We start from the raw sequence: 26,790 nt of genomic DNA, 5'->3' as shown, positions 1-26,790 counted from the left end.
CCCCAATGGAAAAAAGAACTCTCCCCCATCGAGGCACAAAGCAAGGTCCAAACGACTTAATTCGGTAACATAAACAAATTTCAATACGTAAACAATTTAGTCGGGAGGGGGGAAACTGGACTCACTTATGTTAATTATCTACAAAACATAACAGATACTAATGTTAACTGGGCATTCCCTATCTGCTCTGGTGAATTATAAGTTTTTATGTGAAATTTCAGACACCTTTTTTCTCACCTCCGTCTCCTTGTTTGCAACAGATTCCGCACTCTCCTCTTCCTCATTAAAGATGCAGCCACCTGCTTGCAGTTATCCTCTGGAAAAGGACGAAGACACACCCGAGGAAGAGAGGCACCTGAAGGCGGAACTGGAACAACCTCAGTGCGGTCGGGAGAACAGCAACTCTGACGGCGTCCCCTGGAAGCTTCCAGCAACCGGGCCTCTGCTCTTCCTCATTAAAGATGCAGCCACCTGCTTGCAGTTATCCTCTGGAAAAGGACGAAGACACACCCGAGGAAGAGAGGCACCTGAAGGCGGAACTGGAACAACCTCAGTGCGGTCGGGAGAACAGCAACTCTGACGGCGTCCCCTGGAAGCTTCCAGCAACCGGGCCTCTTAGTGGCGTGGAGAAGACGGAGCCATCCTTCCCAGAGGTGCAGCGCCCAGACTGCGGGCCCTCTCCTCGACACCCCCTGGAAAGCCTGTCCAAGAAGCACTGTCAGAACCAGGGGAAACTTCTCCACTTTGACCGGCAAGCCCCGGGCCGCGTCTCCACCTCGCCCACACTGAGGAGGTTAAGGGGCCGCAGCTGCGAGAGTGTGCGCGGGTTGCGCACCGCACTGCGCATGCGCCGCCTCAGCCGGCGGCCTTTAAAGGGCCCGCCTGGGGGCAGCTGCAGGGAGACTTCCGGCTCCTCCCATTGCTTTTCCAGCGGGCTATTTGAAAGCCCAGAGGAGTCTTCGCACTCCCTGTGGCCCCTGAGACTCCACTCAAGATTGCCTCCGGACCCCGAAAGGGCACTCAACGCAGCCGACTCGTTTGAGCTCCAAATGGCGCCCAGTGATGAGCTTGCCCTTCCCGTGCCTCAGCCCCTCAACGAGGGGTCGCTTCCTCAGGCCTCCCTTCCACGGAGTGGAGGCCAGCCAGCACCCAGCCGCGCCCCACAGCTCCCCAGGCCTCAGGTAACACAGTTCTAAGCCTCCTGCCTCTCATTTGGTGGATGCAAAGCATACTAGGTCTCGAGGTTGCCATATTGCCCGGTCGCGGGGTGGGGTGCTGTGTTGGGAGACGGCTGGGGGGACGCACAGTGTTTAGGAGAGTTGGCTGTCAAGTAAAAGGGGTGCAGCAGTTTGAGGAAGGAGCGTGGAGGTCGAGCTCACTTTCTTCTTCAATATACTTGAAGGCACTTTAAGAAGGAACCCAGGCTAGAGATTGTCAGTCGTTAGATAGTAAAGGTGGCCCTCTTGCATATCCACGCTATGTGAAGACCACCTGGCGTGGCTGGTTTAAAAGGGCAGAAGGAGCAAACTACTTAAATTTCTAATGTTCTAACGTTCTCCCCCTGAAAAGAAAAATTCCAAAACATTTTAGCTAGGAAAGTTAATGACCTCTCCCTTCAAGATGTCTGCTTTGGAATTTTGGGTGGGTTTGAGCACGACTAAAACATGCATTTTTAAAATTTATTTCAGAGAGAAGAATTGCATCAGTCCAGGTATGTGTGTCCTTATTTTCTCTAGTGCTATGAAGTCTGTTGACTGTTTACTTTTATGTCTTTTACTTCTGTTCTGACATAGCAAACCTGATGGTGTATTAATCAGGGCAGTTTGTTTTACATCCCTCAAGTCACTCTTCATATTATGGGTGAGAGAGTCTTAATTTCAAGAGTCTCCTTTAAGCGCCCAGCCTTTTGCTGTGGCTTTTGGGGCAGGGTATAACAGCCACAGGTGAGCATGGTTTTCATTTTGAATTGTCAATGACTTGGTCCTGTGGCTTAATTAACATCCACCAGTAATAGGTTTTGTCAGGAAGAGAAAATGTAAAGGCCAGAAACATTCAACAACTTTTCAAAGAGAAATTCAGAGGACAAGGATAAAAGGAACAAGATGTGCTGTTTAAATCTAGGATGACCTTTAAAATGCCTGTTATGACAGACTGCTTTTATCTAGAATGCAGGTAGATTGTGTCACTTCAGAAACCAGCTCTGAACTTTCAGCTTGGTCCCCCAGCTGTGGCAGTGGATTTTCCATTTCTTTCAGGGATGAAGAGCTTCTGTGGCAGTAAGGGAAAGATTCAAGCCCAATTACATCCACCCAATTTGTAGGATTGGTGGGAAAGCCCTCAGTTCATTTGGAAAGTCATGGAGGAATCCTCAGGAAATTAGCTGTTGTTTTATTACTGGACCTCAAATCCTCAAGCAAGTTTGCTGTTCGTAGTAGGAAGGATGAAATCCATCTATGCAGTCTTTGTTTACTTTTAACCCTAGTTGACCTAAATGTCAGCTAAGGTAGAGGATATTTACAAAGCCATAGGCAAATACAAAGTATTGTGTTAGTATATCGGCTAGCTATTGCTACATAACAAACCACCCCAAACCTCAGTGGCTTAAAAGAACAACCAGGTATTGTTTCTTATAAATCTGTGTGTCCATTGAGGATCAGTTGATCTAGGCTGCGCTCAGCTAGGTAGTTCACTCCACATGTCCCTCATCCTTTTCATGGAACCAAATTTCTACACGGGGCATGTTCTTGTGGTGAGGGGAGAGGTTCAAGAGGATAAATGGAAACATGCAAGGCCTCTTGGACCCTGGGCTCTGTACCTTGTCTAATTCTACAGGCCAAAGCAAGTCACGTGGCTGAACTCAAGGGTAAAAAATTATGTGTCACCAGCAGTGGGAGAACATTTAAGTATTATATGGCAAAGTGTTTGGATGCAAGGGTTGGTGAAGAAAGGGTCCTTTAATGGAAATCTTCCACAGGTGTGAACCAGAATAAAGCTCTAAAATGACACCTAATTCAGATGTGTCAGAGAAAGTGAAAAAGAGAGTAGTGTCAGAAAAAGATGATGTTGTTTAGAGTCAATCATGCAGAGTCTAATAGGGTGTTTAGGAATTTTGTTCTTTACCCTAAGAACAGTGTGAAACCACTGAATGGATTGATATGATCATATAGATACAGGGTAGACATGAGAGTTAGATGAGAGTGGATTCCAGCAGAACAATTAGAATGTTCAGGTATGAGAGGTTGGTAGGTTAGGCTCTGATGAAGGCAGTGGAGTTAGAAGGAAGTATCTCGGTTCAGGAGATACCATCACCTAGACTTTGTGAATAGTAGACCATCGGGGGAGAGGGGAAGGAAGTTGTCAAGAAGGACTTCCGAGCTTATGGCTTCCACTGTTAGGTGCCAAATGGTTCCATTCTCTGATCTAGGTAACCTTGGAAGGGAGAAGGATATGGGTAAGTGTGGTGTAAGTTTGAACATGTTGAATTTGAGGACCTATGGAACATCTGAGTGGATATTTTGAGTGGATAGTTGACTAGAGAAAGCATCATGGATGGAGATATATATATATATGTATATATGAGAGTCTTTGATCAAGGAATACTTCCTAGAGCAGGTAAAGTCTGTCCAGCTTTGTGTGTAAGATGGAGTTAGCAGATATAAAGGCTAACTGATGGGACACACCAAGCCATTTACAAAAGATGACATGCAGGTAATTTTTATTGACCTGCAGAATCTTTGTGAGGCAATAACAGAAATAGTCTTAAAAGATGCAAAGGGAAAACTTGGTCAGAGGGCTTGAGGCCTTAAAAAGTTCTGTGAGGTTCAGCATGTCACAATCACATACTACAAAATAGTGGAAGGTTACAGAAAATCACAACAGGGAATCAGAGGGGAAGTAATTTAGACATCTTGGTATCTGGTAATGACCCTGAATTATTCAGTATTGTTTTTTTCAGGACTTAGTACAATACTTGGCATGTAGTAGGCAATGTTTATTGAATGAATAAATGAAAGGCTAAGTAACTATAAACAATATGCTTAATAAACATTCATGCATTACTGCTAAAAAGAAGTAATTTTGCATCAGCTGCAGACCACTCAATCTATACTTTTTTAATCAAAAGTTCACCAGAAGCATGAATTTTTGGTAAACAGCTAACCGTCTTTGGCACAAAGATCCTCTGTCTGCCTGTCTTTTGCTCCCTCCCTTTCTCTCTCTCCTTCCTGTCACTACAGTCTTTTCAGCAGTCATTTGTTCAAAGGGCTTCTTCCTGCAGGTGGCTATTTCCCAGGCCTTGTAGTCAGATAGTGTAAGGTAAAGGGCTCTGCACGAGGCCCTGATGTCCATTGAGGAGCTGGGGGACTCACCTCAAAAACTTATTTAAACTTTATTTAAAACATACTTAAACTTATTTAACTTAGGCCTTTAATATGCCTATGAGATGGTATAAACCAGGGGCTAGCAGACTATATAGCCTATGGCCCAAATTCGGCCCACTACCTGATTTTGTAAATAAAGTTGTGTTGGAACACAGCCACATCTATTCATTTAAATACTGTCCGTGGCTGCTTTCGCACTGCAACCACAGAATTGAGTAGCCACTACAGAGACCATATGGCTCACAAAGCCTAAAATATTTACTCTGTGGCACTTTATAGAGAAGGTTTGCTGACCCTGGTATGTTCAGTTAAGAAATGCTTGCCTCTGTGGCTGTCAGTCAATCACAGCAACTTTTTTTTTCCTTGTAGCCCTTTTGCAAAATTTTTTCTTTTAATATAGTGTTTTAACACATGGCCTGACAATTGGGCAGGCTTATATAAATGAGAAGGGCCCAATCTCCTCTCATTTCTGAAATCAGCTCAGTGTTGACTTTGATTCCAGGTTTTTCTTTGTGGACTTTTTTTCTTATTGTTGTTCCCTCTGCCTATATATAACATTCCAGTGAATTAACACTCATTCTAAACTTTTTTCTCCTATCACCAAACTATGCCTCCTGGAAAACAGTCTGTACAAATCATTCTTACTAAAGTGTGAAGGACTTCAGGCTTAAGGCATATCTACACTCATCTTTCCAAGTAGAGCAGTGTATTTATCCCTTTTGGGTCTCCCTACACCTCATAAATGCCTCCATCACAGTACCTAAAACACTGTATTGTATTTCTCTCACATCTGTCTCCTTTCAGAAACAAGATCTTCCTGAGGGCAGAGACCACTTATCTACCCTTCATCTCAGCAGCTATTACTCAGCTAGAGTCTGTCCCCAGAATACTTACTGAAGGAAAGGATGGGTGGAAGGATGACAGGCGGGCTGCTTGGCTTACAGTTTACTTATCTGTCCCCGATGTATTTGAATTTTAACAGAGGACATGACTTGAATCCAAGTAGTGAAGCCATGTTAGTGGAATTTTAAACATCAGGAAGCGAGTGGGGGGATTTTGTGGGTAGGGACACCTTCCTGGCACCCCTTAAAATCGATAATCACAGAAAACTGCCTCACCTAACTTTTTAGTCAGCCCTGAAACTGAGAAAGGAAATGTACATACTATTACATCTATGAGAACAGACTAACCTTCCAGTGCTCAAAAGAAATAGGAAAGAAAACCTAAATATATCCAAAACATGAAAACAAAATGACAAGGAAGAGACCAGACAAAAACATTGAATGCCAGTCAAGCGCTTCCCAAAGCCACATTTATCTGGAGTTATCCTGGGGGGTTGGGGTGGGGGGTTGCAGCACGGCATGGTGTTAAGAATTACTGGAATCAATCTCCCGGGGTTTGAATTCTATCTCTACTTCTCTAGTAGCGTGACCTTGGGCAAGGCTGTGAACAACTCAAAACCTCAAAGTTTTCATCTGTGAAGTGGAGATGCAGATACAGTTGACCCTTCAGCAGCACAGGGGTTAGGGATGCTGACCCTCTGTGCAGTCAAAAATTTGCATATAACTTTACGTCTGCCTTCCTTATCTAAAGGTTCAGTAACCAGTGGATTCAACCAACCACAGATGATGTAGTACTATAGTATTTCATGAAAAAAAAACCTGCATATAAGTGGACCTCTTCAGTTCAAACCTGTGTTGTTCAAGGGTCAACAGTAGTACCCATCCAATAGGCTTTTGATATGATAAATAGTGTAACTTAAATGTTACCTTTTTTAAGAAACCTTCATTCATTCAGTCATTCATTTAGCACTTCCTGTATGCAAGTCACTGACTTATTCTTTCTAAAATATTCTGACCCCAGAGTGAAATGATCGATCACAGGACGCTCATCTAATGTGTCTAAATGTTAGATTCAATACAATGTTAAGTCCTCCCCAGACTTTTACCTAAAACCTGTTGTGCAGCTAGCACTGTCTGTAAACTCTAAGTAACACCATAGGGGGAGAAGGCCCTGTCTCAACTGTTGAGCTTAAAAGCTTATTAGAAAGTTACTAACTAATGATTAATAGATGGCATATTGGTTATTTTGTTTGCTTGCTTGCTTTATTTAAATCTCAGCCCTCCACAGCATCATATTTTATTGTGTTGCTTTCTTTTTTCCTCCAATTGTATTGAGATAAAATTGACATAGAACATTATATAAGTTTAAGGGGTACAGCATAATGATCTGAAATATGTATATATTGCAAAATGATCACCACAATAAGTTAACATCCATCACCACACATAGTTACAGTTTTTTCCCTTGTGATGAGATACATGAATACTGTTAATTAGTCGGAAGAGGAGCCTGCAGCCTCAGGGCATCAGGGAAGCCTTCTTGATCCGGGCATGGCTGGAGGCTAGAGTGGGAACCGGCAGCTTCCTTTCACATCAGGAACCATGTGTTATTCTTGCACTGGCATCAGCTCCCCCAGAATGTAAACTCCATGACAGCAGGAGTTGTGCCTGTTTTGTTCATTGCTGTATCCCTAGTGTCTAGAACACTACCCAGCACATAGTAGATGTTCAATGAAAGTTTAAGGAAGAAGAAAGGAAGTGCGTTTGTTGGTTAGTTAAGTTAGGTCAAGCCTCGTAGGGGAAATTGTATGATCCCTTTTTGGAAATTTTCTCCTCCAGCTATTTGTTTATCTCTCTCTAGCTCTTTTCAACCTCCCCCATCTTCCTAATCTGTTTTGTGTTCATCTCTTGAGTGTACATTGGGTTGCTGGCAATTTGTACAAGTATGGTTTGATCCCACTGGGTAGTATTTTGACCCTTGTCCAGAAAAGGTAGTAGCCTCAAAAGACGGCAAGAGTTCTAGAAAGTTACCAGTATCAGCAGCTACCCTGGTGCTCTGAACACGTGTGTGTTTAATAACCATTACTGATTGAGCCCAAAATGTCACAGCATGGTGTTTTCTCCATGCAGTTGGAACTGCAAAGACTGTCTCTGTTTCTGTGTTCAAACTGTGTCAGGAAGGGTTCCATTTGTTCACTCCACATTCATGAAGTGTCCGCTCTGTGCCAGACCTTGGACAGTAAGCTAGAGGCTCCCCATTCATTCTCCCTTCTCCGTTGGATTTTCAGCCAATGGAACATTTTGGTAGAAAATGGGAAATTATAATCAAAGGAAAGTTCCTAACAATCTTGTGAGACTCATAATGAAAAAATATTTCCCAGATTTAACCAAGAAAGCTACAGTTCCTTAAAGTGGCAGTCGAGTTGTCATTTCTCTGTTGATTATTTCTTAAAAGGGATTTTTTTTAAAAGATTGTTACTGATTCTTAATTGGCTCTTCCTGTATAATAAACTCAGTTATAAGCAAGCATTCCCATTTGCACTATATCTCTACCATAGGGTAGAACACTATGGTTCCTAAAATAGAACACCTACTTTTTCTAGTCACACAGTTACTGGAAAACTGCCTGCTGGAAAAGGTATATTTACCACGAATTTCACTATCAGACAAGGAATGAGGCCTGATAAGCTTGCCTGATTAAAAAAAACCTTTGGGTTATCTTACTATTGTCAGTCTACAACAGTGAAATTGAAAAAATATTAGAATAAAAAACTCAATTGTACTTTTTATTAAGGTAAAAAAAAAACCATTGGGCAACATTCACAGCAGAGGGGAAGGATTAGGCTGTGCCTTATCCAAACACTAGTACCTTCAATAAGATTTTTACTCCATTAAGACACATATCACTATAGGGCAGTTGCAAACCTCCCTCCCCATATTCTCTAATATCTTTGTTATTTTCCTTTAAAATTTGCACCTGGGAGTTAGAGCCAGTAGTCCTTGGCTTAAGCCGCCTGTACAGAAGGAATCTTTTTTTTTTTACTTGCAATTTTTTTTATTTTTTAATTTTATTGGAGTATGGTTGAGTTACAATATTTTGTTAGTTTCAGGTGTACAGCAAAGTGATTCAGTTATACATATACATATATTCATCCTTTTTCAGATTCTCTTCTCATATAGGTTATCACAGAATATAGAGTAGAGTTCCCTGTGCTATACAATAGGTTATTTATCTTATACATAGTGTGGTGGGTGTATGTTAAACCCAAGGAATCTGTTTTTAAAAAAAATGCAAGTGATATATTTGTCATATTTCTGAAGGAGGAGCTTTAATTATTCATCTTCATACATTTCTGCCAAGATAAAGGTCATCACATAATTACTGCCCCACCCACTGGCAGGGAAGAAAAGAGCTAAACCTAAACCCTTGATTCATAGATCATGAGGGATGAAAAGGGTCTCACTCAAAGTTGTTTTCCACATAAGGAAACTGAGGCCCTGGGAAGCGACATGCCACGGTCACACGTAATGAAGGTCAGAGTTGGGAATCACAATCCTAAGTCAGGTGCCCTTGCCATTCAATTGCATTGCCCCCTTCACTCACCTCCTGTGGCTGTCGTAATAAATTACCACTGAGGCTTCCCTGGTGGCGCAGTGGTTGAGAGTCCACCTGCCGATGCAGGGGACACGGGTTCGTGCCCCGGTCCGGGAAGATCCCACATGCCGCGGAGCGGCTGGGCCCGTGAGCCATGGCCGCTGAGCCTGCGCGTCCGGAGCGTGTGCTCCGCAACAGGAGAGGCCACAACAGTGAGAGGCCCGTGTACCGCAAAAAAATAAATAAATAAATAAATAAAATAAATTACCACTAACTGGTGGCTTAAAAACAACAGAAATTTATGCTCTGAGAATTCTGGGAGCCACAAGTCCAAAATCAAGGTGTCAGCAGAGCCACCCTCCCTCTCAAAGCTGTAGGGGAGGACCTTTTCTTGCTTCTTCATGCAGGTGTTCCTGGGCTATGGCTGAATTACTTTAATCTCTGCCTCTGTCTTCACATGGCCTTCTCTCCTTTTTGTGTCTCTTCTCTAAGTATCTCTTATAAGTACGCAGGTCATGGGATTTAGAGCCCACTCAGATAATCCAAAATAACCTCATCTCGAGATCTTTTATTTAATTACATCTGCAAAGACTCCTTTTACGAATAAGATCACATTCACAGGCTCCAGGAGTGAAGAGATGGACATATATTGGGGAGGGCGGGGGCAGGGATTTCCGTTCAACCCACAACACACCCTCTTTTATCTAAAGTAATAACTACCATTATATCAATTTTTAAAAACGCTTAGTGCTTTGAAATGGTTTGTAGTATCTTTTTCTCTCCTTCCATTTACAAGTCTTTTTGGAGTCAGACTTGGGTATTTGAATTGAATTCTTGCTCTGCTGTTCACTAACAATGAGACCTTAAGTGAGTTCCTGTCCTTCTGAGCTTCAGTTTCCTCAGCTCTATAATGAGAACGGTAATTTCCACTTCATAAGTACTTGTGAAAATCAATATAATAATGCATGTAAAGCTCTTAACAGAATTTCTAGTAAAAGCCCATGCTCAGGAAGTGCCAGCTGATTTTAAGTTAGAATAATATTCACCGTGACCAATCTGTTCTTTACAAAGTGTATGTATTTGAGATCTACTGGGGGACACATTTCCCCCACCAGAAACTTTTCTGGCACCAACACGTGAGCACAAGCTCATTCCTGAGTGTGACGCGTGAGTGTATGGCCTGCTCAGCTGAGGTGGGGGGAGCATTCTCTGGATTCTCTAAATTGTTGCCATCCCAGCCCACACCGTGGACCTTCGGATCTTCAGCAGAAGACAGAAAAAGGAGAAATCCTGGTACCAGAAAGGAGACAAGATTATTCCAGCAACCATGGGACTAATCCCTTCAGATCTGACCGGCCTGGGGCAACGCAGCTTAGGGTTAGTGAAAGTGTGGTTACGTTTGGGTTTGTGGGGAGTGGGGTGGCTGGCAAGCCCGAGAGGGCTGCGAAGTCTGGGTCAGGCACCCAGTTAGTTATACAACCTCCTGGGTCCAGAATTTTGTCCTGAAACAAAGAATCAGAACAGCCAAGCATTGAACCAAAAACAACAACAAAAAAAGTGTTTCCCATGGATATTTGTTTAGTGTACTTTTTCAAACAAAGGGTAGCAAGAAGCTATACTGTAGTTACACAGTGACAGTGGCCTGCCAGCCACACCCCAAACATTTTGCAGTTATTATCAGCTCATTCCTTAGTGTAATCTCCCTCTGAGGAAATTAGGTACCAAAAAATTCTCTTCCCCACCCTCTTCACACAGAATGCCATGACCCCATGCACATACCATTTTGTTTGGGGGAGGGAGATAAAAAGTCTGAATTTATTACAGTGATTGCTTCCAGTGGATAATCAATCCAGAACTGGATACAGTGACCCTGTGTGCATGCCATGTCTTATGAGAAGCAGTCCTTTTAGAATAGCAAAAATAAAATACCAATTTGGAACCACCAACACCTCTCCCCTCAGAGACCTAAATGCAAAGTCATTCTGAATTCACTGCAACTGTTTGCATTAATATCACTCATCCAATGATGAGCAACCCTGGGTGACACAGGCATGGGATCCTGTGCAGAGTGCCCAGAAATCTAGTTGGCTGCCAGGCATGGGTGATGCACGGGCATGTTTTCTGTACCAATTCATGTCTCCATGTTAGTATGTGCAGATGTTCTTTCTTGTTGTTTTCCTAAGTCTCTGGTTATAACTGTAATTCTTGATATGTAATTCTTGATAATTCTTGACATAAGAATGTCATCAGAGCTTCTGTTACGCCCTCCCAGGGGCATGCCCCCCTTTCCAGAAATAGCATCACTGGGTTTTGAACACCAAGGCAACAAAGCCAAGGTCATGGCTCAAGCACTATTCAAGCTAGTTGTCTTCCCTATGCTCCATATGTGCACATGGAACTCCAAAACCTGCCCTATGTGCTCCCAAATGGATGCCTTATGTCAGAAGGTAGCCCAGACAAGGAAGAAATGGATAGGGGTAACTTAATCACCTTTAAGGTCTGTGGGGGAGACTCAGATTGCACTCTGTGTATTGTATATGCATAGAATTATACAATTCTGATCCAGAATGGAAAAGCAAATTCATTTGAGGACTATCTGGATATCATCCTGTAGGTCAACATAGTTATTCATTCAACAAGCTTATTTGATTACCTATTCTATGTCAGGTTCTATACTTGGTGCTTAGACTCTATGATATATAAGACACAGCATGAGCCTTCAATGAAATCATTATAAAGAGGCAGGGTGGAAGTAGGGAGGGAGAGAATTGGCTCTCTCTGAGCAGATCAGAAAAGACTTCTGGAGGGAGAGCATCTAAGTGGGAATTTAGAGATGAATACGAGTGTGTCAGGCTCAGTGGAGATAGGCAAGCAGATGGAAACTACCTGAGCCAAGGCATGGAGGCATGAAGTGCAGGGTGAGTTTAAAGAACAGTGAGTAGCTAGCTATTAGTGGAGTACACATTCTGCAGGAGATCACGTCAGGAAAGAGCAATGGATGACTCAGTGTGTACAGGTTTGGTTATTATTCATTTACTGAACAAATATTTATTGAGCCCTTACTAAACACAGGGATTTAGACCAGGAGGTAGGAACTTAGGATAAAAGGAGAGGAGATAAGACATGAATCTGCAAAACTACCTTATAAAGTAAGGTACTTTCCTCGAGGGAGGACAACATCAGAAGAGTCTTTTATTCATTCGTGTTCATCAGTAACAATGGATTGAGTACTAAATGGGCACCCACCAACACAAATTATAAGACATGCTTCTTGCAAGGAAGGAGGTAGCAGTCTAGTGGAATAAACAGACAAATAGAACATATTATACTATATTCAACCAACATAATCACATTTATTGACAGCTTACTAAATTCCAGACGTCGATCTAAGCGCTTTATGTTGATCAGTTGATCCTCACACAGTAAGTAGATATGATTATTGTCTACATTTCACAGATGGCAGTCAGGGCCAGAGAGGTTACTTGCTCAATCAAGATCACACAGCTAAGATTAAAATCCAGGCAATTTGAGTCCACATTCTTAACCACTGCTCCAGAGAACTGTAGAAGCATGGCAGAGAAACATATAAACCAGCCTAGAGGAGGCCGGGGAAGACTAATTCTTCCGCTCCACCATTAGTTATGTCCTCTCTGAGGTCCCCAGGGAATATAAAGATAGCTTATAGACTCATGCCAAATTCATAATAGTTATCAGATTGTGTACCATCTAGAGTTGAAGCTCAAAAGAGTAAACTTTTTTCCCAAAGTTTACCTAGCTTACATTTCTCATTCAAATCACTGTACTTTTCCCAATCCCCTCTATCCCCATAAACACCAAATCTCATTGTATGCTTCCAGGGTCTTTATCAAGAGAAGTATAAAGTTTACAGGGAAGCTTCTAATATTGCTTTTCAGGAGACTTCTTGGGGCTCCCAAGAAGAAGTTTATGTTATCTAATACCTTTTGTATAGCACTGTGAAAATTCCTGGCTGGATTTGTATACTGTTAATTCATTTTGTATCAGTTCCAATGTCCTGTTTGCAAAATGAAGAAACTAGAATTGTATTTCTCATTCAAATTACTGTAACTTTTCCAACTCCCACCTAATTCAGCCCCCTCTAACCTCATAACCACCATGGACATCAGGTTGGCAAATAACAAGAAAGGGAGAGTTGTGAGAAGTTGTAACTTTAATGATTTTGTTACAAACCTCATCATAAATAGATGGTGAAAAAGTCAAATAAGAGTGCAGAATGCTGAAAGATGACATTCTTGTAGAAGGAAGTCCAGGATGAGGAGATCTGTGTCAGTTAAGACAGCATTTGTCTGCATGTAACAACCAAACTAGAACAACCTAAGCAAATAATGTTTCTCTTATAACATAACCAGAGCCCAGGCCAGGACAGATGTCGGCATCCTGCCAGGCTCCTTCTGTTTTCCTGTTCTGCTGTTATCTTTGCAAGATCACAGGTATACTTTCAGGTATCAAGCCGTATTCATGACAACAAGAAGGACAAAGGGCAAAAGGTGAAAGGAAGAAGCTAGCCACCTCTGTCCCCTTTGAAAATTTTTTCCCAGAAGCCACACCCTGCAACTTCCATTTAAATCTTGTTGGCCAGATTGCTGCAGGGGAGTCGGGGCTTGTCAGTGCATTAACTCGGCACATGCCACCCCCAGCAAAGCAGGGTTTTGATAATAATAAAAGTGGAGAGCATGCATGCTGGCTGGGCAGCTAGCAGTGCCTGCAACATTGCTCTAAAATTCTCCAATTAAAAAAAAAAAAGAAAGGCAAGTCAAAACAGATTTTAAAATGCCAGGAAATGCAGCTAATTGAATAAATCTGAGCCTGATTGTATCTAAGTAATTCCTGTAAAGTTACTTAGGTAATCCATGGCCCTAAATCTCATGGGATGAATAGGAGTTAGACAGGTTCAGAGAGGGCAGAGCATTCCCAGCTAAGTTACTGATGTGTGAAACATTTTGCGTGGGAAATTACAATCCATTCCCTGTTTCCAGAGAATAAATTGCAAAGTAAAGAATATTAGGAAGGTAACTGGGCCAGATTATGGAAGGCTTCTGTGGATGCTTTAAAAATGTGTTTATCGGAAGCCAGGAGGGGCTAAGTCAGACTTACAAAATTCCTTTGTATGTAAAGCAACCTATATGCTAAGCTATTTGTTGATGAAAAGAGAATTTAGAGGTTACATTGGTCAGTAAATAGAAGGAATTGCATCTCTTATTCTCAGAATAGACTAAAGGAATATCTGAACAGCTATTATGGGGAAGCTCTGAAAATCCTTACAATTCGATGCAATCATTCCTTACCCATTTTGTTCCTTAGTGATCACAGAGCAAATGCCCAGTGGCTTTGGAGCTACTCCCCACTGTGTCTGATGTCAAGCATTTATTTTCTGAACATCCAACAGACAGGAAGTTTCATGAAATAGGGTGGAAGAAAGGAGAAGGTAGATAGGCCTGTTTGCTAAGCTTTTCCAACAACAGTCCTCATTTTTCTCTAGGAAAAACAAAAGGGCTGCCTTTAAACAACCGGCCTCCAATATCTAGGGGTGTCGTGGCCATGGCCATGCCCATGCATCCTGTTCCCTCTGAGGCCATGTTCATAATTTGCAAAGACTCTTGTGTTTAAGGGCTTTCTCCTAGTGTCCTCCTGAGTCAGGACATATCCAGTATGTTTATGTTGACACTTCCAGGTGAGCTTTTCTGCTTTGGATTAGTCAAAATCATAAGCAGTCAGTAAGGCTCAAAAAGGTGTCAAACATGGGGCGGTGTGTGGGTCATCACAGCCCTCCATGCCTGGAGCCTGGAGTGGCCTCCTGCAAAAGCAGGCATTAATCAGGCTGCCAGCAGTCACTTCCGAGTGCCCACGCATGGGCATGTAAGCTGTAAGCTCTCTCCTTCCATCTCTTAAACCCAGATTCTACGAGCACAGGAGGAGTTCTGTGGTGCTCAACTCATCTGGACTTGAGGTGTTCCCCAGGGACCTTCTGGTGTCAGATGGAGCTGCCAATTACGTGTGCCACCCGCTTCTGCTGCTGAATTCAGGTCCTGTCCATTCACCATACTTATATTACATACCTGCTATGGGATGGGTGTTATAATAAGCAAAGGGTATTTTCAGAATATTTAATGACTAATAGAACATGGGCACTGACACATTAGAACAGATGTCTCACCAATTAGGACGAGCATCAGCCATGAGTTACTGGAACCAGCTGAATACCGCTCTTGGTATTGGGCATTCCACTTACAGAGATGGATAAGGTATAGACCTTGCCTCAAAAGGTCCTCTTGTCAAATGATATACCCCTCATCTAGGACCTGGAACAGGTACACCAGTGACGGTCACCATCCTGGAGCAGAATGCCCTCTCTGGGCTGTTGGGCAGCGTCGCTGTCATTGCTGTAATGCCACCCCCTACCCTGTTCTGGCCTTCAACCTCACACTGGTATCTTCTAACCACGGTGGTACCGTGGGGAGGCAGCGGGCCCAGTGACAGCAGATTACTGTTAGAGCAGATTAGAGAGAGGCAGCCTTAGGGATAAATCTGCATTTTGAACTCAGTTGTGAAAGAAAAGAACAATTGTGGTGTTCAGGACACATTCCCATGATTCTGATGGTAGCCTTTGAGAGCCAAAAGGAGACTTCAAGATCATCATCCATCCTGGTAGTTTTTAAACTGGTTTTGTTCTTAGCAGAGTTCTTTTTACAAAAGAATCCTTACTTGGAAATCCAGTCTATAAAACAGATCCAGGTGGAGTTGTAGTGCTTGAAAATGGGGCAGGTCCCAAAGACTTACCTCCAAGGCATCCCTAGAAGCCCAGGATAGCCTGTGACAACACACATGGAAAATCACCAAGCTCTTTCCTCATTCACATATGTGCCAAGTGAGACACAGGAAGGAGAAGTGGCCTAGCCATGGTGCCAGCTGGTTTGTGTCAGAGGAATGGGATCGAGACTCCTGACTCCTAACCCTGTATACGCTCCACCAGTCTGCATCAACCACCCATTACACAGGCAGCTGTGAATAAAGCATAACTAACATATGTATAGCTCTTCACTCTTTATAGAGCCCTTTCACATCTACTGTCCTATATGACACAAGAATCCAAATGCCCAAATGAATGAACCAAGCGGGAATTAAGTGATCTACTCAAGGAAGGCCCCTAGAAATTAGAGCTAGTTCTAAGCACAGCTAACCTTAAGAGGTTAGTACATGTTCTGTGATGCTTTGCAAATGCTCTAAACTGGTTAAAAACTAAAGCAGTACTTCTCAAATACTGGTCCCAGACTAACAGCTTCAGCATTGCCTGGGAAATTCTGGGGTCCCATGCCATACCTTCTGAATTAGAAACTCTGGGGGTGGGGCCCAGCAGTATGTTTTTTAATAAGCCCCCCCAGGTGATTCTGATACCAGCTAAAGTTTGAGAACCAGCATGCTAAGGAACAAGGTCATAATTGCTGCATGCTGTTCTTTGTTAAGTTCTCTGCTAGGCATGTGTGCCTGGCATCACAGTAGATACCGCGTAATAAAAGATATGCAGCATTCTTCACCATATCCCTCCAAGCCCTCTTCTCCAGGAGGTTAGAATAGAGTTCTCATGTCCCCATCATGGTCTGATGCAGTGCTCCTCAAGCTCTGATGTGCATATGAGTCACCTAGAGATATTGTTGAAATACAGATTCTGATTCAGCAAAACTTAATATTTAATAAAGGTAATGAAAGATTAGGGATTCAATAGAGAGACAATTTAAATTTTCTTCTGAATACTTGTGAAGATTTCCCAAGGCCCTAAAATTACCCCTGAAGTTAGAAAAGCAGAGGAGAGAAATTTGCTAAGACAAGAGATCCCAATTATTGCAGTTCAAATTGTACATAATAATTTACCACCAGGCATTTGAAGCCTAAGAGAGGTGAAGCAGATTTGTCTCTGAGGGAGGTTCCACCTAATCTCCCCTTTACAAAGGTCAAAAAGGTGGTCAGAATGAGCAGGATAATCGGTTGGATTCCAGGGTTCCAATGAAAAAAGTCCCTCAAGCACACTGATTTTTAGTAAATGCTGCTCAGGTAATTGCTTGCATCTGATGGAAGTATTATGCAGTCTCCTGGTAAACTGGTAGAAACAGAGATGAACCTTTAAAACATCCATTTTGTGTACTGAGTTATCGGAACATCTCACCAAAACCTAAGAGATGATTCCCACGTTTTTCTGGGTAGCGTTAGAGATTGATGCAAATGACATAAAAATCAAGAATCCACAATCTAATCTCTTTACTTCCTGATCATCAAAAGAATGTGTTACTGAAAAATGACTTCCTTTTCAATTTAAAGCAACTCCTAAGGAATATGTGGATGGTGGCCAATAGAGATAATAAGCCCCCAACCTAAAGATTGGTGACATGGGTTGATGTGCCCCTATTTCAGGAATCTACACTCAAACACACCTGGGGGTTATCAGGCCGATGCAGTCTCTGAGTCTCAAGTTTGGTCAGGCTATTGAAGTTGCATATGCTGGGGTGGTTTCCAGTATAAAAATAAAGTCCTTTCAGCCCTAAAGTCCTGTGACTCTGTCTTAAAAGAATACTCAACATTTTATTGCATTTTATAGATTTCTCCTTGAATGATGGGGGGGGGAAAGGAGGCTGAAACAGGACAATATCACCATAAGGTAGCAATAGTACACCAGCCTTTCAGTTGGAACATCGCTTCGTTTACTCATCTGCATAAATATAAATATTCATCCTGTGCATTCTCAAGAGAAGGAGAATTAAAGCAGGACAAATTCTGTTCGGCTCATTTGAAAAGCAGGTTTTGTAAAGCACTCCATTGATCTGTCAGTAGTTACTCAAAGTACTAAATCTTCTTTAATTTCACCAACCAGAATCCAAAAAGCCAAGATGGCCTTTCTCCAAGAGAGGAGTGGTGAGTGTTGTGCATTGTCATTTTTGTTTTAATTAAGCCTCCAGTAGCTAGGAAAGTAAGAAATGGCTAAAGAGCCTCTTCATCCTACTTTATCTTTTCATGACAGCAGATGGCACATGAAGTTTAAATTGTATCATCACATTCATAGTAGTGGATACAGAACTTGCCAAATGATGCCGCTTTTTGCAGTGATACGGTGCTAATTGCCAGTGGTTAATGAGCTCTGCAAGAAAACAAAGCAATCCTAATATTGCAGTGCCTTACAGCTCCAAATTTATAACTTGACACTGTGGGAAACAGCTCACTCGATGAAGAAAACTTGCACAAGCGTATGCCCCAGTTTGCAGTCTGTGCCCAGTATACTGGGAACATTGAAAAATTAATGAGATATTACAGAAACAGATTCCACAAATACACTTCTATTTCTGGGAAAGCCAGTTGGGTTAGACCTAGCGGGTTTTCTTTAAATTCATTCTTGCACCCTCAATTATTGAAGACTTATAAATTGAAATCAGTAGTGCCTGATTCTTTCCTGCCTAGGTCAGGAGTTAGCCACAGTGAAGCCTTTCTTGCAAGCATGCTGGGGGCAGAGGGAAGGAGTGTTCCTCGCTTCTGGAGTGAGGAGGAAGGAGAAGGACTGACTGTGTTCTCCCCACAGTACCTACACACCACAGCCAGCAGCACCAGGAGGGCCTTATGAGTAGTTACTGCACTTCTTTCTGTTAAACATCTGCCCACATGGCCTCTGCAGTTGGCCACCAATTATCGACATCTACCTTGGAGGTTCTGTGGATGCACACACATTGATACTTAACTACTGTAGCTAAATTAGAAGTCCTCTGAGGTTTCAATCCCAGCTGCTCCATGTACTGCCCTGTGACCTTGGCCAAGTGAATCCATGTCTCTCTCAGCTTCAAGTCCTTCGTGTAAAAAGTAGGTGGTAATAGTGGCAGCCTCTTAGGATGGTTGTGACAAGTGAGTCAAATAATGCGAGTGAAGCTCACCCCGGAGCTGGGCGCCTTAGACAATCGTTACTGGCCATATTATTGTTAGTGTTGTTCATAACCAGGGCTTGGAAAACTGTGTGTTCCCATAATCAAGTATAGGAGTGACTTTCACATTATTTTTTCAAGGGTTAAAAAGTTGTGTGAGTGTCTTACTCCCCTTGGGCTGCTGTAAAATACCACAGACTGGGTGGCTGAAACAACCAGTATTAGTTCTCACATATCTGAAGGCTGGGAAGTCCAGGATCGGGGTGCCAGCATGGTCGGGTTTTGGTGAGAGCTCTTTTCCTGGCTTACCTATGGCCATCTTCTCTCTGCGTCCTCACGTGGTGTAGAGAGAGCTCTGGTGTCTCTTCCTCGTCTTATAAGGGTACTAATCTCATTGTGAGGGCCCCACCCTCATGACCTCATCTACGTGTAATTACTTTCCAGTGGTTTCACCTCCAAATACCATTGTGGGGTTAGGGCTTTAACATATGGATTTTTTGGGGGGGAAAGAAACATTCAGTCCATAGGGACACAGTCTAAACATTACAAGTTTCAAATCATAAACTGTTAGTAAAACTATGATACCATTGTCACCAAGGCTGTTGCTTACCAATCTTTCTCATTTTGCCCCTCTTTAGGGACATGATTTGACTGTTTTCCTGGCAGGCCTGAGACAGGGCCTGTGGTGCAACCTCTCCTGGGATCCTTCCTTCCTTCCACCCTCCCTTCCTTCCTTCCTTCCTTATTTGATATCTTTATTGGAGTATAATTGCTTTACAATGTTGTGTTACTTTCTGCTGTACAACAGAGTAAATCAGCTATACATATATCCCCATATCCCCTCCTTCTTGTGTCTCCCTCACACCCTCCCTATCCCACCCCTCTAGGTGGTCACAAAGCACCGAGCTGATCTCCCTGTGCTATGCAGCTGCTTCCCACTAGCTATCTATTATACATTTGGTAGTGTATATATGTCAGTGCTACTCTCTCACTTCATCCCATCTTCCCCCTCCCCGCTGCGTCCTCAAGTCTGTTCTCCATGTCTGTGTCTTTATTCCTGCCCTGCCACTAGGTTCATCAGTACCGTTTTTTTAGCTTCCATATATGTGCGTTAGCATCTGGTATTTGTTTTTCTCTTTCTGCCTTACTTCACTCCGTATGACAGACTCTAGGTCCATCCACCTCATTACAAATAACTCAGTTTCATTCCTTTTTATGGCTGAGTAATATTCCATTGTATATATGTGCCACATTCATCTGTTGATGGACACTTAGGTTGCATCCATGTCATGGCTATTGTAAATAGAGCTGCAATGAACATTTTGGTACATGACTGTTTTTGAATTATGTTTTTCTCAGAGTATATGCCCAGTAGTGGGATTGCTGGGTCGTATGGTAGTTCTGTTTTTAGTTTTTTAAGTAACCTCCATACTGTTCTCCATAGTGGCTGTATCAATTTACATTCCCACCAACAGTGCAGGAGGATTCCCTTTTCTCCACACCCTCTCCAGCATTTATTGTTTGTAGATTTTTGATGATGGCCATTCTAACTGGTGTGAGATGATATCTCATTGTAGTTTTGATTTGCATTTCTCTAATGATTAATGATGTTGAGCATCTTTACACATCTTTCATGTGTTTGTTGGTAATCTGTATATCTTCTTTGGAGGAATGTCTGTTTAGGTGTTCTGCCCATTTTTGTATTGGGTTGTTTGGTTTTTTTGATATTGAGCTGCATGAGCTGCTTGTATATTTTTCCTTCCTCATTTAAATGAAAGCAGGGTCAGTTGTCAATCAGGTCTAGGGTCTCAGGAGAAGGGGCATCTCCCACCAGCTTGCCAATTCAAGGTCAACCACTACAGAATCCATATATTCTCATACTGTCAGCCCTCTGTGTCTGTACATTCTGCATCCTTGATTTCAACCAACTACAAATGAAAAATATTTGAAAAAAAATTCCAGAAATTTCCAAAAAGCAAAACTTGAATTTGCCATCCACCAGCAACAATTTACACAGAATTTACATTGCATTATGTATTACAAGTAATCTAGAGATGATTTAAACTGTATGGGAGGATGTGTGTGGATTATATGTAAATCCATTTTATAAACTGGACTTTAGCATCTGAGGATTTTGGTATCCGAAGAGGTCCTGGAACCAATCCCACTAGGATACTGAGGGACGACTGTATATCCATTTTACTCCAGTTCCGTGTCACCAGTGCCTACTACAAATTTCCATTCCACACGTCTCTTAGTTATTAAATTTGAGGCCCCAGAGTTAACCTTGGCTTCTTTTCTTTATCCTCCCTATCCTCTCAGATACCCTTCACATCTTCTCATTGCGTCTCCTAGCCAATGCCACCATAGTGGAAGCAGCACAGGTTCCAACAAAGGGTCTGTAACTCTAATGAGTTAATGTTTCCTCCAAGAGGACTGTCCCCTCCCTTCTCACTAGCATATCCACCAAGCACTTTGGCCAGGAGGTCATTCAGACCCTTGGAAAGCCACGGTGATTGTCCTTCAAGACAGAGGGCTGGCGCCCCCTTTCCCACAGCTCCAGTGCCTCTTCCATTGCCTCAGCTTCTTTCTTTTCCAACTGGCTGCTGATTTTTAATTTCCACAACATGCAGTCACTGTGGTTTCAGACATCAACAAAAGGCATACGTCCCAACTGCTGTGTAGGTCCCCAACCAGCTCCAGGATTCCTTTGCTACTGTGAAGCCTATTAGTCTCTAGTAAGTTTCTTCTTTCAGTGCCATAGCCCTAGCAGAGAAGTCAGCCACAGCCCTTTAGCACTTTCTGAACCGATTGCGGGGTCTCCTTTCAGACACACAGGGAGCTGTCTCCCCACAACGGATAAGCTGTGCCTTCTCTGGCTCCTTAACCTAAAGTCAGAAAATGTCCACCAAACTGCTTAGATCCACACCAGCGTCATGTGCCCTGAGGCAGTAGAACAAGTTGAAAAATGATTTGTGCTAAATATTCATTTGAAATGCAGCCAAGTTGACTTTAGAAAGCCTCACACTTCGTTATTTGATAGCTTCTTCCTGGTTTAGTTGGTAAAATGAGCTCTTTAAGCAGGTAATTCATGACATTGCACCAGGATATTGAATGAGTCAGAAAAAATTGAAAGGTCACGATAAAGTTTAGAAGCAAGTTACAAAAGGATGTATAAATATGACACCATTAAAAATTAATTGTAAATACAATCAGAAAAAGGTTTTCAGTAGTTACCCCGAGGGGAGGAAGGGGCGGTGGAGATTACAGCTAACTTTGTGTAACTTTTTTTCTTTGTGGTTTGGTTTCTCAGATTTTCTCTAATAACCATATATTACCTTTGTAACACAATTTTTTTTTTTTCTTGCGGTAGGCGGGCCTCTCACTATTGTGGCCTCTCCCGTTGCGGAGCACAGGCTCCGGACGCGCAGGCTCAGCAGCCATGGCTCACGGGCCCAGCCGCTCCACGGCATGCAGGATCCTCCCGGACAGGGGCATGAACCCGCGTCCCCTGCATCGGCAGGCGGACTCTCAACCACTGTGCCACCAGGGAAGCCCTGTAATCCAATTTTTTAACTAATATTATTTAAAATAAAAATTATAACAAAAATGAATCAGAGGTTCCATCCTAAGGAAACTAGAGTTTCTAGCATATCCTGGTATTCTCCAGCTGTGAATTATCGTGTTAAGAAGTTGCTTTAACGCTCTGGGCTTTATTTAGTCATCTACTAAGTGAGGGGTTGAACTAAGACATCCGAGACCCCTTCTCATGGTAAACTTCTATGATTCAACATTTGGAAAAGTTAGAATATGAGGACTCCAGGACCACAAGGTATGTGCTAGACTGAAATCCATCTATTTGCTATAGGAGTGTTCTGAGCTCTGTCTTTTTTTCTTTTTCCTATTAGTAAAATGAGAGATTTGCATCAGACATCCTCACCAGCCTCTGTCCTCCATGTCTGACATTCTGAGGTCCTGTGGGTCAGACTGTGGCTCAGAAATGGTGTCTCACCTGTTAGTGACTCATAGACAAAATGTGCAGTCTGTTCTCATGCATGTTGGACAATGAACCAAAGATGCCGAAGCTGCCAAAGGTGTGTTGTTAAAAGATTGAAAATCCTGTTTCTAACAATCTTTAAGGAGGGCAAAGACAAACACAAGCACATATCTGCCTCTCCTCTTTGAAGGTTACAGACTTCAGGGACTATGGGTTCCACAGACTGAAGGTATCTCATGCATTGTTTTCTGTGTGGCATAGCTTTTTTTGTTGTTTCAGCCATTATTTTAAGTTGTCAGATTATTGGCTTGTTCATAATAACAGCAAAGTGCAAGAGAGAAGCCCAGACCTGGGCAGACCGAGGTCTGCTCTCTCTAAAGCAGGGGTCACCAACCCTACCAGTCCGAGGCCTGTTAGGAATTGGGCCGCGCAGCAGGCGGTGAGCAGCGGGCGAGCGAGCAAAGCTTCATCTGCCGCTCCCCATCGCTCGCATTACCTCCTGAACCATCCCCCCGCCCCGCCCTCTGTGGAAAAATTGTCTGCCACGAAATCGGTCCCTGGTGCCAGAAAGGTTGGGGACCGCTGCTGTAAAGCACACTGAAATCTCAGGAAAGTCATTTCACCTTAAGTAAGGTAATGGACGTGAGACCACTTTGTAGACCATGAAGCCCTGTACAAATGTTAATAGTTGTTACAACCATTCCCCTCTGGGCCTTAGTTTCCTCATTTACAAAACAAGTTGGTTTTGATAAGACAATTTCTGAAGGTCTCTTAAAAGCTTTGTCTCTTATTTCACGATTCTTCAGTAATTAATTTCAACAAGTTTTACCAGTGGAACCTGGATCAAACTTCCCAGTTCCGGGTTTGGGGTTCTTTTGGTGGGTTGTTTTCTTTTTTTTTGCAAAAAACTGAAAAGGACTTATAAAATTCACAAGCATAGTTCAAAACATCAATTTGAATTCGTTTTCATTTTAAACTAAAAATAGCATGTCCATCCCATGCGTGGGAGGAATTGATACCCCAAAGCCATGCAGAGAGAACTGTGGTTTAGATAACTCTACCCAGAGGGATGTCTGGGGCTTGTAGTGAGAAATCATGATTTGGGGGATTGCTTGTTCCTGCTGTACTGCAAGTCAGAGGAAGGGTGAACAGGTCAACCCATCGAAATGTTTTGTTCTCTCTTTTCTCCCACATACAGGATAAGACCTGGAATGAAGTCGTGGAAACACATCAGAAACTTCCTACTAATCAATTAGACTTAAAGCAGCAAGAGGCTGTGTGGGAACTCTTCACGAGTGAATGCACTTATTTCTTGGACCATTTATTAGTTCTTAAGATGGTAATGCTGGCTTTACTTTTTGTAGTAGATGGAAAACACTGCTTCTTTAGGGACTTGTTTCTCTCTTCCATGCTGAAGGAAGGAAGGAAGTATGGGGTGGGCTCCCCTCTTTCAGAGGATCTTAAGGAAATTTTGTTTATTTTTGGTTATCTGCAACTTCGTTTCTCTTCATTCTTTTCTTAAACATAGCCTCTTAGGATTGGGTGAGACCTTCCAGCTCCCCATGTGATGTCTGAATCTCTTCTGCCTGATTCTCACCCTGTGCTTACATACTCCTCAAGTCAGGGAGCTCACAGCCACCCTCAAGGCGACCATCCCACCTTCGTTCAGCTTCCTCTTTTGGCTCTTATACTCCCTTATGAACAGTGCCAGGCAAATGCTTTTTATCAGCTACGGAGCCACAGATTTTCAGGGCAACCATCCACGTGTAACGCGGGGGTGGGTGGGGAGGGATGGATTATACGGTGTGTTCACGATGTCTGTCATGTAAATGGTGCTCCTGAGGTTGTGCAGTGCAGTAGCCCTGATCTGGGGAGGCTCTGAGCAGAGAATTCCTTATAGAAGAACCACAGGGCAAAGGATAGGAAGGGAGCAAATGCCTTCTAAGACCACAGAGGAGGATGGGCCACATTGCTCCAAAGGTTGCCTCTGCCCATAAGCATTTTTGAATCCTGGCTGCTCCCTTACACAGGAAAAGGCACTGTGTTGGGAGACACGAGTTCAAGTCCTGGATCTGCCTCTGACTTGCCATGTGAACTTAGGAAAGTCTAGTCCTCCATTCCATAAAACACAAGTTGGCGCATGCTTTCTGTAAATGTCCAGATAGTAAATATTTTAGGCTTTGCCAGCCATGTGGTCTTTATTGCAACTACTCAACTCCTCCATTGCAGTGCAGAAGAAGCCATAGATAATTTGTAAAGAAATGTGTGTGGCTGTATTACAGTTACACCTTATTCACACAAATGGGTAGCAGACCTGATTTATCCCACAGGCTGTCGTTTGACAATTCCTGTTCTAAGCTATAAAAGAGAGATGACAGTACTGTCTCTGACTGTCTAATAACATCTGATCATTGAGATGATCAGATTAGTTTCCTTTGAAATCTATCAAGTGCTAGACAGATGTTCTTTTCTGTAAGTAATATTTATTGTGACAGTCATACTGCTAAGTACTTTAGCAAAATGTAAACCACAAAGACACTCAGAAAGTTAAAACTTAGAGACTGTATCAGGATACAGAAAACTAGCTTAAGTAAGGATCTTATTGACCCATGTGACTGTAAAGTCCAGAGTTGAGACAGAATTCAAGGTTGGTTTGATCAAGGGGATCAAAAGCAAGGACAAAATTTCTTTTCGTCCCTCATCCCTGCCTTCCACAATATCAGTGTCATCCTGTGTGTGGCTTCTGTTGTAGTCACAGAGTGACTGCTGTCCTTGAGGCCACGGAGAGAGTGAGAAATAGAAGGGAGAGAGAGAGAATCTCAGCGCACTCATAGCCAAAGTCTTGATTGTCATTCTGATTGGACTGGCTTAAGTCACATGCCCACTTCTGAGCCAGCTACCCGGATAAGGAAGGAAAGTGCTCATTGGCTTAAGATGATCACATTTAAGGTATGAGGAAGAGTAGATGCTGAGGTGAAAACTGGGATGATATTAGGGAAGGGGGGGCACTGAATCTGAGTGGTACCCAATAGATGTTCACTGCAGAGCACTCACCCTGTGAGCTCTGCTACCTCCCTTGCCCTAATAGACAGTACAGAACTTTCCATCCCACTATAAGCTACATAAGCTTTTTAAACTAGCATTTTTCTGCTTAAAAGAAAGCCAATTTGAGTTTATTTTCAAATGCCCCAGTGTATTTAAAGTATATAAGTACCTCTCTTTACACAATCAATATGAATTTCCCAAAGTTACTTGTAAATTGGAACTTTGTAACTCAAATAATAAATTCACTGAAAGACTCAATGTTTTCCTTAAATGGCAAAAATTTCTATAAAGAAAATAATCTTATAGCACAAAGATGGTTTTTTCTAAATTTTCCCAATTTATCTGAACTAATGATTTCTGTTTCTTACAATTACATGCTTTAAATGCTTGGATATTGACAGATTTCCAGACAACTGATGCTTCCTGGACTGGGGGAAACTCTGAGCCAGTGGTTCTCAAAGTGTGGTCCCTGGACCAGTAGCATCAGAATCACTTGGGAGCTTGTTAGAAACCCATATTCTCAGACCCCATCAGAGACCTACTGAATCAGAAAGACTTGGGGTAGGTCCCGCTAACCTCCAGTTTAACAAGGCCTCTGGATGATTCTGATGCAAGTTCAAGAACCATTTACTGCATTAATTAAGAAATATGGAAATGGGAATTGGAGAACGCTGGTGGTCTAAAGTCCAGTCTTTTCACACCTATAGTTCTTGAAATATTTGGTCCCTTTGAATGCTTCATCATATTTATACAAAGTATTCCTGTTTCAATAAATTGATCTCTCTTTAGTTTATAGAATGAGAGGCAGGTATTCTGTGAGGATCGACTTGCTGTAGTTTTTCTCTTGTAGGAAAACATCAAATCAAGTAATGACATAAAGCCTCTCTCAGTGTTTTCATTAATATTTAATGGCTTTATCCACATCTAAACATCTTACCAGTTATCAGGTATTAACTCATTAGTTCTCTATTTTTAATTTCCTGAAAGTAAAGGACATTTG

At 42.6% G+C, this 26,790-nt stretch overlaps 1 protein-coding gene across 1 annotated transcript in view; it reads left to right on the top strand.

The window, feature by feature from the left end:
• Window positions 1-461: 461 nt before the first annotated feature.
• Window positions 462-26,790, top strand: part of PLEKHG7 (pleckstrin homology and RhoGEF domain containing G7) — an 88,676-nt gene continuing 62,347 nt past the window's right edge. The window contains 7 exon segments of the mRNA XM_060306262.1: window positions 462-1,181; window positions 1,689-1,711; window positions 14,751-14,878; window positions 17,716-17,756; window positions 22,892-22,913; window positions 22,916-22,974; window positions 23,944-24,084. Coding sequence (XP_060162245.1) covers window positions 462-1,181; window positions 1,689-1,711; window positions 14,751-14,878; window positions 17,716-17,756; window positions 22,892-22,913; window positions 22,916-22,974; window positions 23,944-24,084 — 1,134 coding nt within the window.

Source organism: Globicephala melas, chromosome 10 (assembly GCF_963455315.2).
Source record: "Globicephala melas chromosome 10, mGloMel1.2, whole genome shotgun sequence".
Lineage (NCBI taxonomy): Eukaryota > Metazoa > Chordata > Mammalia > Artiodactyla > Delphinidae > Globicephala > Globicephala melas.
The sequence above is the reverse complement of the archived record's forward strand: the minus strand, read 5'-3'. Positions and strand labels throughout refer to the sequence as shown.